The sequence below is a fragment of the Heterodontus francisci genome, chromosome 12, assembly GCF_036365525.1.
Source record: "Heterodontus francisci isolate sHetFra1 chromosome 12, sHetFra1.hap1, whole genome shotgun sequence".
Lineage (NCBI taxonomy): Eukaryota > Metazoa > Chordata > Chondrichthyes > Heterodontiformes > Heterodontidae > Heterodontus > Heterodontus francisci.
The window spans coordinates 28776074-28793280 of NC_090382.1; the positions used below are offsets into that span (position 1 = coordinate 28776074).

At 44.9% G+C, this 17207-nt stretch overlaps 1 protein-coding gene across 1 annotated transcript in view; it reads right to left on the reverse strand.

Annotated features, from left to right (window-relative positions):
- jakmip2 (janus kinase and microtubule interacting protein 2) overlaps positions 1-17207 on the reverse strand; it is a 310932-nt gene that overhangs the window by 12205 nt on the left and 281520 nt on the right. Inside the window, exon 20 of the mRNA XM_068042905.1 lies at positions 13096-13299. Coding sequence (XP_067899006.1) covers positions 13096-13299 — 204 coding nt within the window. The remainder of the gene's footprint in view (positions 1-13095; positions 13300-17207) is intronic.

Consider the following 17207-nt stretch of genomic DNA (forward strand, 5'->3'; position numbering starts at 1 on the left):
GCTCTGTCTTGCCTCTTGGAGCTTCCATCTCAGAGATAACAGTGACTTTTTCAGGACTAGGCTGCACTCCATCAGATGTGTAAACCATTCTGAAGAACTAGAATTCTATCACCTTTACTATGCATTTGTCTGTGCTTAGCTTGATCCCAGCATTTCTGGTTCCCTCCATGGTTTCATGTAGATGGTAGTTTTGGTTTTTCTCACCTACACCATAGATCTGGATATCATCAGCTATGCCAATTGCTACTTTGCATCCTTGGTATGTCTTATCTATTTTCTACTGGAACAAATCCTGGCTCACTTTAAGGCCAAAAGGTAAATGCAGGAATTTTTAGCGTCCAAAGGGCGTGTTGAATATTGTCAACAGCGAAGATTCCTCATCAAAATTCATGTTCCAGTTCTGATATCAAGCTTGCTGAAAACTTTTGCACCTGCCTTTGTTGGTGTGATCTCTTCCAATGTTGGACTAGGGTAGTGATTTCTCTTTATTGCTTGAATATGAACTTTGGAATCCAGGGAAATATGTAGCTATCCATTTGGCTTCTCTCTCACTATGATGGAATTACTCAATCTGTAGGCTCTGTGACTTTGGAAGCCACATAATTTTCTTCCATCTCTTTGAGTTCACTTTCAAACTTTCCTTTTAGCTCGATTGGTACTTTATATGGGGGATGAATCACTGGCTTCTTCGCTGGGTCATTGGTGATGTGATACTCAAAATCTTCAAAGCATCCAACTGTCTCATCAAAATACTCTGGATACATTTGGACCAGATCTTCTTTGCTTCTGATTGGAGGGTGCCTTTCAATGGATGTACTACCTTCAACCTTCATTAATGCCTCCTTCATCTCATTGTTTACCAAGATCAGCTGCAGCTCTTCGCAATTGCTCAACCACAGGATAGCTGGACCATCTGTTTCAGTGACGTAAAATATGCAGTTAATGTCTTTTCCTTTGTGGTCCCTCTAAATAGGGTCATTCTCAGCTTTCGAATCTCAGTTCCACCATATGCTGTCAGCATGACGTTGCTCGGTTCCAGAGCATCTTTCTTTGGGTAACCATTCTCTTTCAAATTTTCAGGAAAGATCTTCTAGTATAGTCTGAGCAGGATGTTGTTAATCCATGCTCCAGTATCAAGCTTCAGTTTCAGATTTATGGTTGTGGGCTTACCTCTCACCTTCTTCCTGATCTATGTCGTTGTGTAAATGTCTTTTCTTTGGGAACTATTACACGTAGGGCTATGGTTCCTGTGCCTATTGCGTCCTCAAACTCCTCGTCAACTTCCAGGGTATGAATGTTTCTGATTTCTTTTATTTCTCATTTGCCCTGTTTCTCTGCCTCTGGTAGTTCCTTTACCATCGATTTCTCTGTCCTGTACATCCTTTCCCAGTGATTGAGCTTTCCATATTCTCTGCAGCTTGATCCGTATGTGGGGCATTTCTTTCTGTCTGTGAAGTCATGTAGTTGTCCACATTTCCTTGCACATCTCTCTCTCTGGCGTGCATTCCTTTGTTGCTGTTTCACGGCATCAACCCTGTTTCCTTTCTCTTGATTTAACTGAAGGCTAGCCATTTGGGTAATCAGCGTCTTCATCTGTCTACATCTATAGCCTGTGATATTGTAAGCTTGTCCTTTCCAATTACAGCTTTTTTACATCAGGGTGTGCAGAGCCTCGAATGTGCTGATCTACCAGCCTTTCAACCATGTCCTTGAATTTACACTTGCTGGCTACGTTTCTCAATCTCGTTAAAAAATTATCAATAGGCTCACTTGGTTCCTGTCTCAGGCTCTGAAATTCATAATGGTGTATTTGATGGTTTGTCTTTGGCTGAAGATGTGTGCTGAATTTCTCAAAAATGTTGTCTGGGATTTTACTGTCGTCCTCAAGCATATACAGCTATTGAAAAGATCTAATCCTTTCTCTCCTGTCCACAAAAGGATGTAACTGACATTTTCCTCTTCACTAGTGCCTTTCAGAAAATTACTGAATGTCAATTTGCACATTTGCTTAAACATTTCTAATGCTTCCATGATGTCATGTCCTCCCAATTCATCATGGGCTGGAACTGTGTGTTCATTGCTGCGGTGGCGGCCATCTCTTTTCTCGTGCGATTTACACAGTGTTTGTTTTTCAGGCACTCATTCGGGTTGTTTTTCCACAGTCACATTCAGCATTTACATCTCTCATAGGGTTTGAGTTCTACTCACAAACACCTTGCTGCCAACATATTATATCTTGTGGTTCCCATAGGTTCTTGCATAATCACACTTAGAAACAGATACTGGAGCTTGCATCATATTTTCTCACATCTCTCCATTTGTTGCGGAATGATACAATGTGTCATTGGTACACAGGTTGTCGTGCAGTAGTGAGTGATGTGGCATTGTGGAGATTATATATACACACATGCGCTTGATCAATGTAGTTCCTAAATCATTTGGATAATCTAACAATATAACAGCCATCTTAATGTAAGAAATTGGAGCAGGGGTAGACCATTTTTTATTCATTCATGGGATGTGGGCGACACTGGCCAGGCCAGCATTTATTGCCCATCCCTAATTGTCCTTGAGAAGGTGGTGGTGAGCTGCCTTCTTGAACCGCTGCAGTCCATTTGGGGTAGGTATACCCACAGTGCTGTTCGGAAGGGAGTTCCAGGATTTTGACCCAGAGACAGTGAAGGAACGGCGATATAGTTCCAAGTCAGGATGGTGTGTGACTTGGAGGGGAACTTGCAGGTGGTGGTGTTCCCATGTATTTGCTGCCCTTGTCCTTCTAGTTGGTAGAGGTCGCAGGTTTGGAAGGTGCTGTCTAAGGAGCCTTGGTGCATTGCTGCAGTGCATCTTGTAGATGGTACACACTGCTGCCACTGTGTGTCGGTGGTGGAGGGAGTGAATGTTTGTAGATGGGGTGCCAATCAAGCGGGCTGCTTTGTCCTGGATGATGTCGAGCTTCTTGAGTGTTGTTGGAGCTGCACCCATCCAGGCAAGTGGAGAGTATTCCATCACACTCCCGACTTGTGCCTTGTAGATGGTTGGCAGGCTTTGGGGAGTCAGGAGGTGAGTTACTCGCCTCAGGATTCCTAGCCTCTGACTTACTCTTGTAGCCACGGTATTTATATGGCTACTCCAGTTCAGTTTCTGGTCAATGGTAGCCCCTAGGATGTTGATAGTGGGGGATTCAGCGATGGTAATGCTGTTGAATGTCAAGTGGAGATGGTTAGATTCTCTCTTGTTGGAGATGGTCATTGCCTGGCACTTGTGTGGCGCAAATGTTACTTGCCACTTATCAGCCCAAGCCTGGATATCGTCCAGGTCTTGCTGCATTTCTACACGCACTGCTTCAGTATCTGAGGAGTCACGAATGGTGCTGAACATTGTGCAATCATCAGCGAACATCCCCACTTCTGACCATATGATTGAAGGAAGGTCATTGATGAAGCAGCTGAAGATGGTTGGGCCTAGGACACTACCCTGAGGAACTCCTGCAGTGATGTCCTGGAGCTCAGATGATTGACCTCCAACAACCACAATCATCTTCCTTTGCGCTAGGTATGACTCCAACCAGCGGAGAGTTTCTCCCCTGATTCTCATTGACTCCAGTTTTGCTAGGGCTCCTTGATGCCATACTCGATCAAATGCTGCCTTGATGTCAAGGGCAGTCACTCTAACCTCACCTCTTGAGTTCAGCTCTTTTGTCCATGTTTGAACCAAGGCTGTAATGAGGTCAGGAACTGAGTGGCCCTGGCGGAACCCAAACTGAGCGTCACTGAGCAGGTTATTGCTAAGCAAGTGCCGCTTGATGGCACTGTTTATGACACCTTCCATCTGATGATTGAGAGTAGGCTGATGGGGCGGTAATTGGCTGGGTTGGACTTGTCCTGCTTTTTGTGTACAGGACATACCTGGGCAATTTTCCACATTCCAGGGTAGATGCCAGTGTTGTAGCTGTACTGGAAAATCTTGGCTAGGGCGCAGCAAGTTCTGGAGCACAGGTCTTCAGTACTATTGCCGGAATATTGTCAGGGCCCATAGCTTTTGCAGTATCCAGTGCCTTCAGTCGTTTCTTGATATCACGCGGAGTGAATCGAATTGGCTGAAGTCTGGCATCTGTGATGCTGGGGACTTCAGGAAGAGGCCGAGATGGATCATCAACTCGGCACTTCTAGCTGAAGATTGTTGCAAATGCTTCAGCCTTATCTTTCGCACTGATGTGCTGGGCTCCCCCATCATTGAGGATGGGGATATTTGTGGAGCCACCTCCTCCAGTTAGTTGTTTAATTGTCCACCACCATTCACGGCTGGATGTGGCAGGACTGCAGAGCTTAGATCTGATCTGTTAGTTATGGGATCGCTTAGCTCTGTCTATCGCATACAGCCCGTTGAGCCTTCTCTGCCATGCAATATGAATCCTCTCATCCCAGGGACCAATCCAGTAAACCTTCACTGTACTGCCTCCAATGTATGTATATCCTTCCTTAGATATGAGGGTGGCACAGTGGCGCAGTGGTTAGCACCGCAGCCTCACAGCTCCAGCAACCCGGGTTCAATTCTGGGCACTGCCTGTGTGGAGTTTGCAAGTTCTCCCTGTGTCGGCGTGGGTTTTCTCCGGGTGCTCCGGTTTCCTCCTACATGCCAAAGACTTGCAGGTTGATAGGTTAATTGGCCATTATAAAATTGCCCCTAGTATAGGTAGGTGGTAGGGAAATATAGGGATAGGTGTGGTAGGAATATGGAATTAGTGTAGGATTAGTATAAATGGGTGGTTGATGGTCGGCACAGACTCGGTGGGCCAAAGGGCCTGTTTCAGTGCTGTATCTCTAAACTAAACTAAAACTGCACACAGTATTCCAAGTGTGGCCTCACCAAAGCCCTCTACAACTGTAGCAAGACTTCTTTATTCTTGTACTCCAATCCCCTCGCAATAAAGGCCAACATGTAATTTTCCTTCCTAATCGGTTACTTTACCTGCATGCTAAATTTCTGTGTTCCATGTACGAGTACACCCAAGTCTCTCTGAACATCATTTACAAGTTTCGCACCTTTTACAAAATATTCTGCTCTTCTATTCTTACGACCAAATATAGTATTTCCAAGTTCGCAGATGACACAAAACTAGGTGGGAATGTGTGTTGTGAGGAAGATACAAAGCAGCTTCAAGGGGATTTGGACAGACTTAGTGAGTGGGCAAGAACGTGGCAGATGGAATATAATGTGGAGAAATGTGAGGTTATCCATTTTGGTAGGAGGAATAGATGTGCGGAGTATTTCTTAAATAGTAAGAGATTAGAAAGTGTAGATGTACAAAGGGACCTGAATGTCCTTGTCAATAAGTCACTGAAAGCAATTAGGAAGGCTAATGGTATGTTCGCCTTTATCGCAAGAGGATTTAAGTACAGGAGTAGTGAGATCTTGCTGCAATTGTATAGAACCTTGGTTAGACCGTGCGCAGTTTTTGTCCCCTTACCTTCGGAAGGATATTATTGCCATAGAGAGAGTGCAACGAAGATTCACAAGACTTGTTCCCAGGATGGCAGGACTGTCCTATGAAGAGAGATTGGGGAAACTGGGCCTGTATTCTCTAGGGTTTCAAAGAATGAGAGGTGATCTCATTGAAACCTACAAAATACTTAAAGGGATAGACAGAGTAGATACAGCTAAGATGTTTCCCCTGGTTGGGGAGTCTAGAACCAGGGGACACAAGTTCAAAATAAAAGGGAGGCCACTTAGGACAGAGATGAGGAGACATTTGTTTACTCAGAGGGTTGTGAATCTTGGTTATTCTCTACCCCAGAGAGCTGTGGAAGCTCAGTTATTGAGTAAGTGTAAAGCCGAGATTGACAGATTTCTGAATACAAATGACATAAGGGGATATGGGGATAGTGTGGGAAAAAGGCATTGAAGTGGATGATCAGTCATGATCATATTGAATGGTGGGGCAGGCTCGATGTGCCTACTCCTGCTCCTATGTTCCTTTATGTCAAACACAATTTCCCTTTCATTAAACCATGTTGACTTTGCTTGATTATATTATGACTTTCTGTGTATTGTTAAGACTTCCTTAATAATAGATTCCAGCACTTTCCTGATGACTGATGGCAGGCTAACTGACCTGTATTTCCCTGTTTTCTCCCTCCCTCCTTTCTTGAATTCCAGATGAGACTGAGACCTTGTCTGCCCTCTCTGGTGGACGTAAAAGATCCCGTGGCACTATTTCGAAGGGGAGTTATACCGGTATCCTAGACAATATTTATCCCTCAATCAACATCACTAAAAACAGATTATCTGATCATTATCACATTCCTGTTTGTGGGAGCTTGCTATGCATAAATTAGCTGCTGCATTCCCCACATTCCAACAGAGACTACAATTCAAAAGTACTTCATTGGTTGTAAAGTGTTTTGAGGCATTCTGAGGTCATGAAAGGTGCAATATAAATGCAAGTCTTTTAGGTGCATTCTATTTCCTTGAGCAATGGCCACTGGCCATATCTTGTTTGTGAAGGGCCCAATCCTGAAGCATTAATTGGTCTGTTCTTTCCACAGATGCTGCCAGAGCTGTTACTTGTTTCTATTTTTGTTCCTTTTTATCCATTTTTCGTGGGACGTGAGTGGTGCTGGCAAGGCCAGCATTTGTTGCCCATTCCTAATTGCCCATGTGAAGGTGGTGGTGAACCATTTTATTGAACCTCTGCAGTCCTTAGGGTGTAAGTACATCGACAATGCTGTTAGGAAGGGAGTTCCAGATTTCTGATGAGCGACAGCGAAAGAACGGTGATATAGGTCCAAGTCAAGATGATGTGTGACTTGGAGGGGACATTGCAAATGGTTGTGTTCCCATGCGTTCAATGGCCTTGTCTTTCAAGGTGGTAGAGGTTGCGGGTTTGGGAGGTGCTGTTGAAGGAGCCTTGGTGAGTTGCTGCAGTGCATTTTTTAGATGGTACACATGGCTGCCACTGGGAACTGGTGGTAGAGGGAATAAATGTTTAAGGTGATAGGTGGGATGCCAATCAAGCGGCCTGCTTTGTCCTGGATGGTGTAGAGTTTCTCGAGTGTTGTTGGACTGCACCTATCCAGGCAAGTGGAGAGTATTCCATCACACTCCTGACTTGTGCCTTGTAGATGGTGGACAAGCTCTGAGGAGTCAGGAGGTGTTTTCCACAAATATTCACACCCTCCACCACCGATGCACAGTGGCAGCACAGTGTACCATCTACAAGATGCACTGCAGAACACACCAAGGCTAGTCAGGCAGCACCTTCCAAACCCGCGATCTCTACCACCTAGAAGGACAATGGCAGAAGATGCATGGGGACACCGCCATCTGCAAGTTCCCCGCCAAGCCACACACCATCCTGACTTGGAACTATATCGCCGTTCCTTCACTGTCACTGGGTCAAAATCCTGGAACTCCCTTCCTAACACCACTGTGGGTGTACCTACCCCACATGGACTGCAGCTGTTCAAGAAGGCAGCTCACCACCACCTTCTCAAGGGTAATTAGGGATGGGCAATAAATGTTGGCCTGGCCAGTGATGCCCACATCCCATGATACGAATATAAAAAAGAAAAGTTACTGGCCGCAGAATTCCCAGCCTCTGAACTATTCTTGGGGCCAAAATATTCATATGGGCAATCCAGTTAAGTTTCTGGTCTATGGTAACCCCCAGGATGTTGACGGTGGGGAAATTCAGCAATGGTAATGCCATTGAACATCAAGAGGAGATGGTTAGATTCTCTCCTGTTGGAGGTGGTCATTGCCTGGCACTTGTGTGAAATGGATGTGACTTGCCACTTATCAGCCCAAGTCCAAGTCTTGCTGCCTGTGGACATGGACTGCTTCAGTACCTGAGGAGTCACGAACGATGCTGAATATTGTGCAATCATCAGCAAACATTCCCACTTCTGACCTTATCATGGAGGGAAGGTCATTGATGAAGCAACTGAAGATGGTTGGGTCTGGGACACTGCGCTGAGGAACTCCTGCAGTGATGTCCTGGGGCTTAGCTGTTTGGCCTGTAACAACCACAACCATCTTCCTTTGTACTAGGTAAGCCTGCAACCAGTGAAGAGTTTTCCCCCGAATCCGATTGACTCCAGTTTGCTAGGGTTCCTTGATACCACACTCGGTAATGCTGCCTTGATGTCAAGGGTAGTCACTCTCACCTCACCTCTTGAATTCAGCTCTTTTGTCCATGTTTGTACCAAGGCTGTTTTGAGGTCTGGAGCTGATTGCCCTGGCAGAACCCAAACTGAGCATCAGTCAGCAGGTTATTGCTGTTTAAGCGGCACTTTATAGTGCTGTTGACAACAGCTTCCATCACTTTGCTGATGATTGAGAGTACACTGATGGGCCAGTAATTGCCTGGATTGGATTTGCCCTGCTTTTTGTATACAGGACATAGCTGACAATTTTCCACATTGATGGGTAGATGCCACTGCTGTAGCCATACTGGAACTGCTTGTCTAGGGGTGTGGCTAGTTCTGGAGCACAAGTTTTGAGTAATACTGCTGGGATATTTTCAGGGCCTTTGCTGTATCCTACACCTTCAGCCATTTCCTGATATCACATGGAACAAATCAAATTGGCTGAAGACTGACATCTCAGGAGGAGGCTGAGATGGATCACCAATTTGGCACTTATGGCTGAAGATGATTGCAAATGCTTCAGCCTTGTCTTTTGGAGTGATGTGCTTGGTTCCCTCATCATTGAGGATGGGGATGTTTGTGGAGACTCTTCCTCTGTCTGTTTAATTGTCCACCACTATTCACGAGTGGATGTGACAGGACTGCACAGCTTTGATTTAATCCTTTGGTTGTGGGATCACTTAGCTCTGTCTATCACATACAGCTTCCACTGTTAAGCATGCAAGCAGTCCTTTGTTATAGTTTCACCAGGTTGGCACTTCATTTTTAAGCATGCCTAGTGCTGCTCCTGGCATGCCTTCCTGCACTCTTCATTGAACCAGGGTTGATCCCTGGCTTGATGGTAATGGTAGAGTAAGGGAAATGCTGGGCCATGTGGTTACAATTTGTGGATTAATACAATTCTGCTGCTACTTATGGTCAATGGCACCTCATGGATGAGCTGCTACATCTGTTCTGAATCTATCCCATTTAGCACATTGGTAGTGTCACACAACACAATGGATTGTATCTTCAGTGTGAAGTTGAGTCTTCGTCTTCACAAGGACTGTGTGGTGGTCACTCCAACCAATACAGTCATGGACAGATGCATTTGCAACAGGTAGATTGGTGAGGACAAGGTCAAGAAGGTTTTTCCTTCTTGTTGGTTCCCTCACCACCTGCCACAGGCAGGTATGTCCTTCAGGACCCAGCCAGCTCAGTCAGTAGTGGTGCTACTGAGCCACCTTTGGTGATGGGCATTGAAGTCCTCCACCCAGAGTACATTCTGTGCCCTTGCTACCCTCAGTGCTTCTTTGAAGTGGTGTTTAATGTGGAGAAGTACTGATTCATCAGCTGAGGGAGGTGGTAATCAGCAGGAGGTTTCCTTGCCCATGTTTGACCTGATGCCATGAGATTTCATGGGGTCCAGAGTCAATGTTGAGGACTACCAGGCAACTCTCTCCCGACTGTATACCACTGTGCCACTATTTCTTGTGGGTATGTCCTGCTGCTGGGACAGGACATACCCAGGGATGGCGATGGGGTATCTGGGACATTGTAAGGTATGATTTGGTGAGTAGGATTGTGTCAGGCTGTTGCTTGGCTAGTCTGTGCAACAGTTCTCCCAATGTTGGCACCAGTACCCAGAGGTTCCTAAGGAGGACTTTACAGGGTCGACAGGGCAGGTCTGCAGTTGTCGTTTCTAGTGCCTAGGTTGATGCCAGGTGGTCCATCTGTTTTTCTTATAATTTTATTCAACTTTTTTGTAGTGGTTTGGTACAACTGAGTGTCTTGCTGGGCCATTTCAGAGAACAGTTAAGAATCAACCACTTTTGCTGTGGGACTGGAATCACATGTAGCCCAGACTGGGTAAGGACAGCCGATTTCTTTCCCTAAAGGACATTAGTGAACCAGATAGGTTTTTCTGACGATCCGGTAGTTTCATGGTCACTATTACTGACTAGCATTCAATTCCAGATTAATTAATTAATTGTATTTAATATAATATTAATTCCACCAGCTGCTGTCGTGAAATTTGAACTCATGTCCTGAGAGCATTAGTTGTGGTCTCTGGATTTTTAGTCCCGTGCCGCCATCCCCATTCATGCATGAAAAATTCAACCTTACTGAATCTGTTAAGATCACTCTTTGGCCTCACTTGGCTATAATTCACTGGGCTTTCTTCCTCTTTCACTAATGTTGGTGTACCACTTCTCCTGTGTCTCAGTTAATTTCTTTTCTTTTCTCTTTTACCCCTTTACTTTTAGTCCTGCATACTGACAATTAGTTCTAAGATAAAGCATGTGCTGTGATGACGTGGCCCCAAATCTCTCATTTTGATTATTTTACTGGAGATTGGTAATTTTTGAAGGACACTAGCCATAGAAAGCCGATCGAACTCCGATTTGCAGGAAATCCTCTGCCGAGACATGCTTGTGTCCTGCATTCGTGTCTATCTATTTACAACATTGATTTGGCATGTCTATATATTGAAACTCTGAAGTCTGCATGCACTTCCAAGTACAAAAGCTTACTGTCCATTTGTGTCAATTATTTTACCATGCTAAATTTCTATGCCCATTTACAGAAATGCCTGTGTAAACTTGTCTTGCTGTCAATGCACAATCTGGCCATCTGTGTGACTCTGTGCACTGTTATTGGACATTTTCAGAGACTATGGCCTTGACTTTTACAGAGGGATGTGGGCTGGGTGTGTGTGTGTGAGCCTTGCAAGGTCGGGGGCATGGAGGCAATCTTAACGGATGACGGAAGGGGAGGCCAGGTATTTTTTCCAGTGTTCAATTGGGGCCGATTAGTATCAAGATCCCTTTTAAGTAAGTTTTATTTTCAATTTATAATGTCCTTTCTACATTTTCAAAGGACAGTTTAATTTAATAATTTTTCTTTAGGTAACTTCAGTCTCTCTATTCTACTCACTACCTGTAAAATTAAAAATGTAATCCGGTCTTTGCTTGCTCCCAGAGCCCCTGACCTCAGTCTCCTCTTCCCTGCTCCTGGGGCCTCCAAGCATGCTCTCCTTCTCACTCAGTGGCCTAGATACAGCAGTGTAGTGGTTATATTACTCAAGTAGTAATTCAGAGGCCCAGGCTAATAATTCAGAGAATGCAAGTTCAAATCCTACCAGGACAAGTTTGAGAATTTGAATTCAGTCAGTGGCTGCCAATCTAGAAAAACTACCACAAACGATAACTCATCTTCAATTTACACCCCCTCCCCTCACAAGAATGTCCAGAATAGACAAAACCATCGAATACCTCATTAAGGAAGACATCAAGTCAGATGGAAGAAATTGGATAACCTTGTCTCATTGACCTTTTGAGAGAGAAATGTACAGGGACTCTCTATTTACTCTTTCAAACATTTTGGAGCTGGAATGCACACCCAGATAAAATTCAAGATCTTGCCATCCACTCCATTGTTTCCAGTTTCTTAATTTGGGATGCACAAGATAGGAAAATCAAAAGACAGATATGAAAAATCAATGAAAACACTGTGCCTGTGTTCCCTGGGCCTCCTGGTGCTGAGATCACGTATAAAGCCACTGCATGTCCTACATTCCTCCTGGGGTCAAAACTCAGCATTTATTTTCGCGATCGGCCTCCAAAGGATCCAATACATAGGCCATTACAATCTGAAGAACTATTTTATTAGCAATTGAGATCAGCGTGATTCCTCTGTAATTTTCAGAATCAATTGAATCCGTTTCTTGTGGGCAGAGGAAACCACAATGACAATCTGGAAGGCCAAAGTTATGTGTAACTTGTAAAGAGTTCTATTGCCCAGTCTCAGGTAAGACAGCTCCAAAAGTTGCTGGTTTCTGACATTATTCTCCAGTATATTGCCATTACCAAAAGTCTCCACCCCAAATTGCTTACCTCAAGGAACAGTCAAAGATTGGTGTTATTACATTAACCCTCCCTTTACAAGACCATCTGAAATAGTCAAAAACATTCTGGTGAATCTGCTCTGCACCCTCTCCAGTGCAAGCACATCCTTCCTAATGTGGTGCCCAGAACTGTACACAGTATTCCAACTGTGGCCTAACTAGCATTTTATACAGCTCCACCATAACCTGCTGCTCTTATATTCTATGCCTCGGCTAATAAAGGCAAGTATCCCATATGCCTTCCTAACCATCTTATCTACCTGTGCTGCTGCCTTCAGTGATCTATGGACAAGTACACCAAGGTCCCTCTGACCCTCTGTACTTCCTAGGGTCCTACCATCCATTGTATATTCCCTTGCCTTGTTAGTCCTCCCAAAATGCATCACCTCACACTTCTCAGGATTAAATTCCATTTGTCACTGCTCCGCCCATCTTACCAGCCCATCTATATCGTCCTGTAATCTAAGGCTTTGCTCCTTATTATTTATGACACCATCAATTTTCGTGTCATCTGCGAACTTGCAGATCATATCTCCTATATTCACATCCAAATCATTAATGTACACTACAAACAGCAAGGGTCCCAGCATCAATCCCTGCGGTACACCACTGGTCACAGGCTTCCACTCGCAATAATAACCCTTGACCATCACCCTCTGCCTCCTGCCACTAAGCCAATTTTGGATCCAATTTACTAAATTGCCCTGGATCCCATGGGCAATGGCTCATTGTTGTTTGTGGGAGCTTGCTGTGCCAGCTTTACTCCACTACAAAAGTGCTTCATTGGCTGTAAAGCACCTTGGGACATCCTGAGCTTGTGCAAGATGCTATAGAAATGCAAGTCTTTCTTTTTTAAATGGCTGCACCTTAGCTCGAGCAGATGCACCTTTCATCTTCTCTCATCTCTGATTGAATTTAGGGAAGAACTTGTGGTGTGAAACCAATAGATCTTCTTTCCTCCCCAAATTCTGACCCATCCATTTCTCCCCCATCTTTCTCCCACCACCCTCCCACCCCAAACCAGTGGAAGTTTGTAAACATGATATTTATTTTAATCCTTACCTGATGTGCTTGTTGCAGGAGTTCCATTCGCTCCTGCAGGATTTGGCAGTCGTACTCCCTGCTCTTTCTTAGCATCTGACGTCTCAATTTCTCCACGGCAGTTCGCAAGTCATCCTTCTGCTTCTCGGTCAGTGACTCGCCAAGTTTTATCACTGTGTCCTGCTGTAATGCATTGTACAGAGTAGCCTCCAGCTCTTGGATATGCTGAAAGAACAAGTTTAAAATGTGCAGCAGTCAAAGGAAAGCAGAGCAATCCATGAAAAGACTGAAAGTTGAAGGTTAGACTTGTGCATCTAATCTCTACTTCTTTCTAGTCTTTCCCTCCTTCAGTACCTTAGTTTAATGAGATGCCAGAAACCTATCTGTACTTTATGCACAAGACTAGAAGGTGAGTGTTGTTTGGATCTTTGTCATGGGATCTCTCATAGCTGAACCTAATTTTGTCCTTCCCCAATATTGAAGTGGACTTTTCAAAGGCAGCCATTGGACAGAGATCAGGAACAGGAATCACAGCTTAGTTACATTTCTCTATCTAGTTTAGGGATATTGAGGCCAGTTGTAGCACCTCCCACCACCCCAGCCCGCTTTCCCCCCACCACCCCCTGCATCATCGAGACTGAGATTTGATAACTCAGCAGAGGCGAGGGATTGCGTCAGAGGCCTTCCAGTCCTGTATCTGTCATTACCCCAGTGAACCATCAGGAGAGAGAATGGTGGAGAGGGAACACAAAAGCAAAATGCTGTGGATGCTGGAAATCTGAAACAAAAACAGAAAATGTTGGAAATACTCAGCAGGTCTGGCAGTGTCTTTGGAGAGAAAAACAGAGTTAACGTTTCGGGTCCATGACCTTTCAACAGAACTCAGATTATCGGTAGGGAGGGAATTCAGGTTCCCTGAGGTGAAAGGCCAATATCCAGCTCACTGCTCTACTCAATTTAATCACTAATTCCTAACAAAAATTTCACAATTCATTTTTAGATGTGTCATATTCCTAGATCTTTAAATGATTACCTAATGCATTTTCCCCCAACTTGACTTACCCCCAATTCAAAAGCTTCCAGAACATTCTGCATGCAGTAATATCCCATTCATTGCATAAAATGGCTGGCATAATGGCAGGGGAGTGGGAGTGGGGGGGATGGGGTTGTTGTTGTGTGGTGGGGGGGGGGGGGAGAGATTTCCAGTGGCCTGTGGTAAACAGGTGGGCAATGGTGGGGTGTGTGTGGCAGATACTTGGATGAGTCATCATGGGATCTGCGATGTTCTCAGGACTGGAGTGGGGTTTGGCCGAGTTTAGTAAGAAATATGACGCAGGGACTGAGACAGCGTGATATTGAACATCATTGCGTCTCCTTTATTCTGTTTCACTTTCAGTCTCTCTTTCAGCTCCCTCTGCTGGCTCATGTGTGCATGGTGGTCTCAAGTGAACAATATGTACAATGCAAGTCTCAAACCACTGTCAAAATACTACAGGATCTGTCCAACTTTCGTGGTTGGCATTTCTGATCACATGCCCAGTGAGCTCCTGTCAGGAATCCTGCTCCTAATAGACAGCTTGCCAATTTGGAGGTGGGAAAGCAGGCAGTGCAGACCCTTTTCAAGGGCCTGCAGCAGTTGCTTAAAGGGGAGGCATTTTGTTTAATATCAGCAATAGAAAGAAGCAGTCTTAAATAACAGCTTGTACATCTTAAAAAGCAAACGTATATATTTAATATAAAGAGAATAACAGGCAGCTAGGAGAGCTGTACTTCAATCATTTGGACACTGTAAGATTCATCCAGTGAGTTTTTAATTGACAGTGACTGTCACCACGGTCATCGTTATGACATCCACACTGAAGGGCTAACACTTGTGTGTAACCATGTAGAATTTACTCCACAGTTAAGCAACAGCAAAATTACACGGGAATAGTATAAGCAATTTGGACGGGGCTTTGTTAGATCACACGGGACTCAGTTGATGTCATAAATCATTCCAGGGAATTTGGAGAATTTTGTGAAACGTATCCAAACTCCAATAGTATGTTTCAGCCTTGAACACCTTCCCAAAGTGAGCTCTTTATTCACAATGTGTCAAGTTTCCTTCTCGCTAATTAAAGCTTTCCTGCTACAGTTTCATCAGTGTTCAAATTTGCCATTTTCATCATAAACTGTGGCTAGATTTTTCTATCACATGACAGGAAAAAGGGCATTTTGAAACTCGGCTCGAACAGGATCATGACAGAATCAACTGAAATGAGAAAGCATTTTAGCAACTAACAATGGAACTTCATTTAAACACTAACGAGAAGTTCAAGAAGTCAAGAGGAAATGGTACTCAATAAAAAAGTCAGAACTGCAGAGGAAAGCTGTAAAACATCTGAAAGCTGAGCAGACTACAATTGAATAGCAGAGAAATATTTCCCCAAAGATAATTTACTTGAAAACTGCAGACTTTGTCATGTAAGCTGACCGCTCAAGTTCAAAATGGTAAACACAGTTTTAGATTATAACAACCTTGTGTAGTTTTTTTTTACAATCCTGACCATATGGAACACACCTATATATATTATAACAATACCTCTGCAAAAAGTATCACAACTACTCTGCCTATAGGACGATGAAAACTCTATGGATTGAATTTTCGGGGCCTCCAAAGTCGGGAATGGAGGCAGTGGAGTGGGGGAGCAGGGAGGCACTGACAATACTGGCGATGGGCAGCATGTCAATTTCAAGACACTAATCCCGGCGCTGTCAATAATCACCAGGGCAGGGGGAGGGTGGGACTGAAAGCTTTTTAAAAACTCATTAAGAGCTTGCCAGAGTTTGAGGTTTAAATGTTTAAAGGGGCGCACAGGTTACCTGTGCCTTCAGAAACAGATAATCTGAAGTGAGGCAGGCACAGAGTGAGGAAACATAGAAACTAGGAGCAGAAGTAGGCCATTCGGCCCTTCGAGCCTGCTCTGCCATTCATTACGATCATGGCTGATCACCCAACTCAGTAGCCTGTTCCCGCTTTCGCCCCATATCCTTGATCCCTTTAGAACCAATATATCTATAGAAACTTAGAAAAAAAAGTTGAATTTAAATTCCACAAGCTGCTGTGGTGGGAACTGAACCCACATCCCCAGAACGTTCACACAAACCTCTGCATTATTTATCCAGTGACATTACCACTGCACCACCATCGGCCCATAGCTGCAATAGGGTCATAAGAGGGTTGGTGGGGAAAAGGAGTGTTTGGCACTTGGCGCTGTGCAGGTGGAAGAGTGGGCACTCAGCTCCTGGGCTTTGAATGGGATCAACACCCCCTGGCATTGTGGGGGCAAAAGAGCAGGGGGCGAGGCTCCCAAGGACAATTGGGCAGCCATCTACACAGAAGGAATGTTCCAGGTGGCAATGAGGGCATTACTGTCAGATTTTAGGCCCAGTGGCATTGATGGGAAATACCCACTGCAGCAAGGCCGAACCCCGGGCATCTGGACGGCACAGTAGAGGAAAGAAAGGCAGGAAGGCAATGGAGGCCAAACCCTCAAAACAGGATCCACCATCAAGACGGCAGGAACTCGTTGCTGAAGACTTCGCAGCCCAGCACTGGTCGCCATGCCCCGCCAGCAGCTGTCAAAGTCAAAGTTGAATTGCGTTGCTTCCGACTCCTTCCAAAGATTAGCTGTGAACCTTAGTGGCATCTCAAAAATGTCTGCACACCATTGCATCTCGCGGGTCACTGATGCCCTCTTTGCAAGAACTGGAAGTGCAGTCATTTAACGACGGACATTGCCTCGCAAGGACAGAGGGCATTGGGTTTCGCCTACATTGCTGGATTCTCCCAGGTGCAGGGTATCATTGATTAAGCCCATGTGGTCATCAAGGCGCCCAGTGAGATCCATCAAGAGGAAGGGCTTCCACTCCCTCAAAGTCCAACCAGTCTGTGACCACAACAGGAGCTTCCTCCATTTGTGCCCTCACTTTCCTGGCAGCTGCTATGGCTCCTTCATCCTCCGCCAGTCCAGGCAGCCTCAGATATTCACTCCAGCCCCACTCCCAAGGTGCATGGGTGAATCCAAGGGGACAAGGAATATCCCTTGAAGAGATGGTTACTGACCCATTTACAGAAACCCCAGACAGAGGCA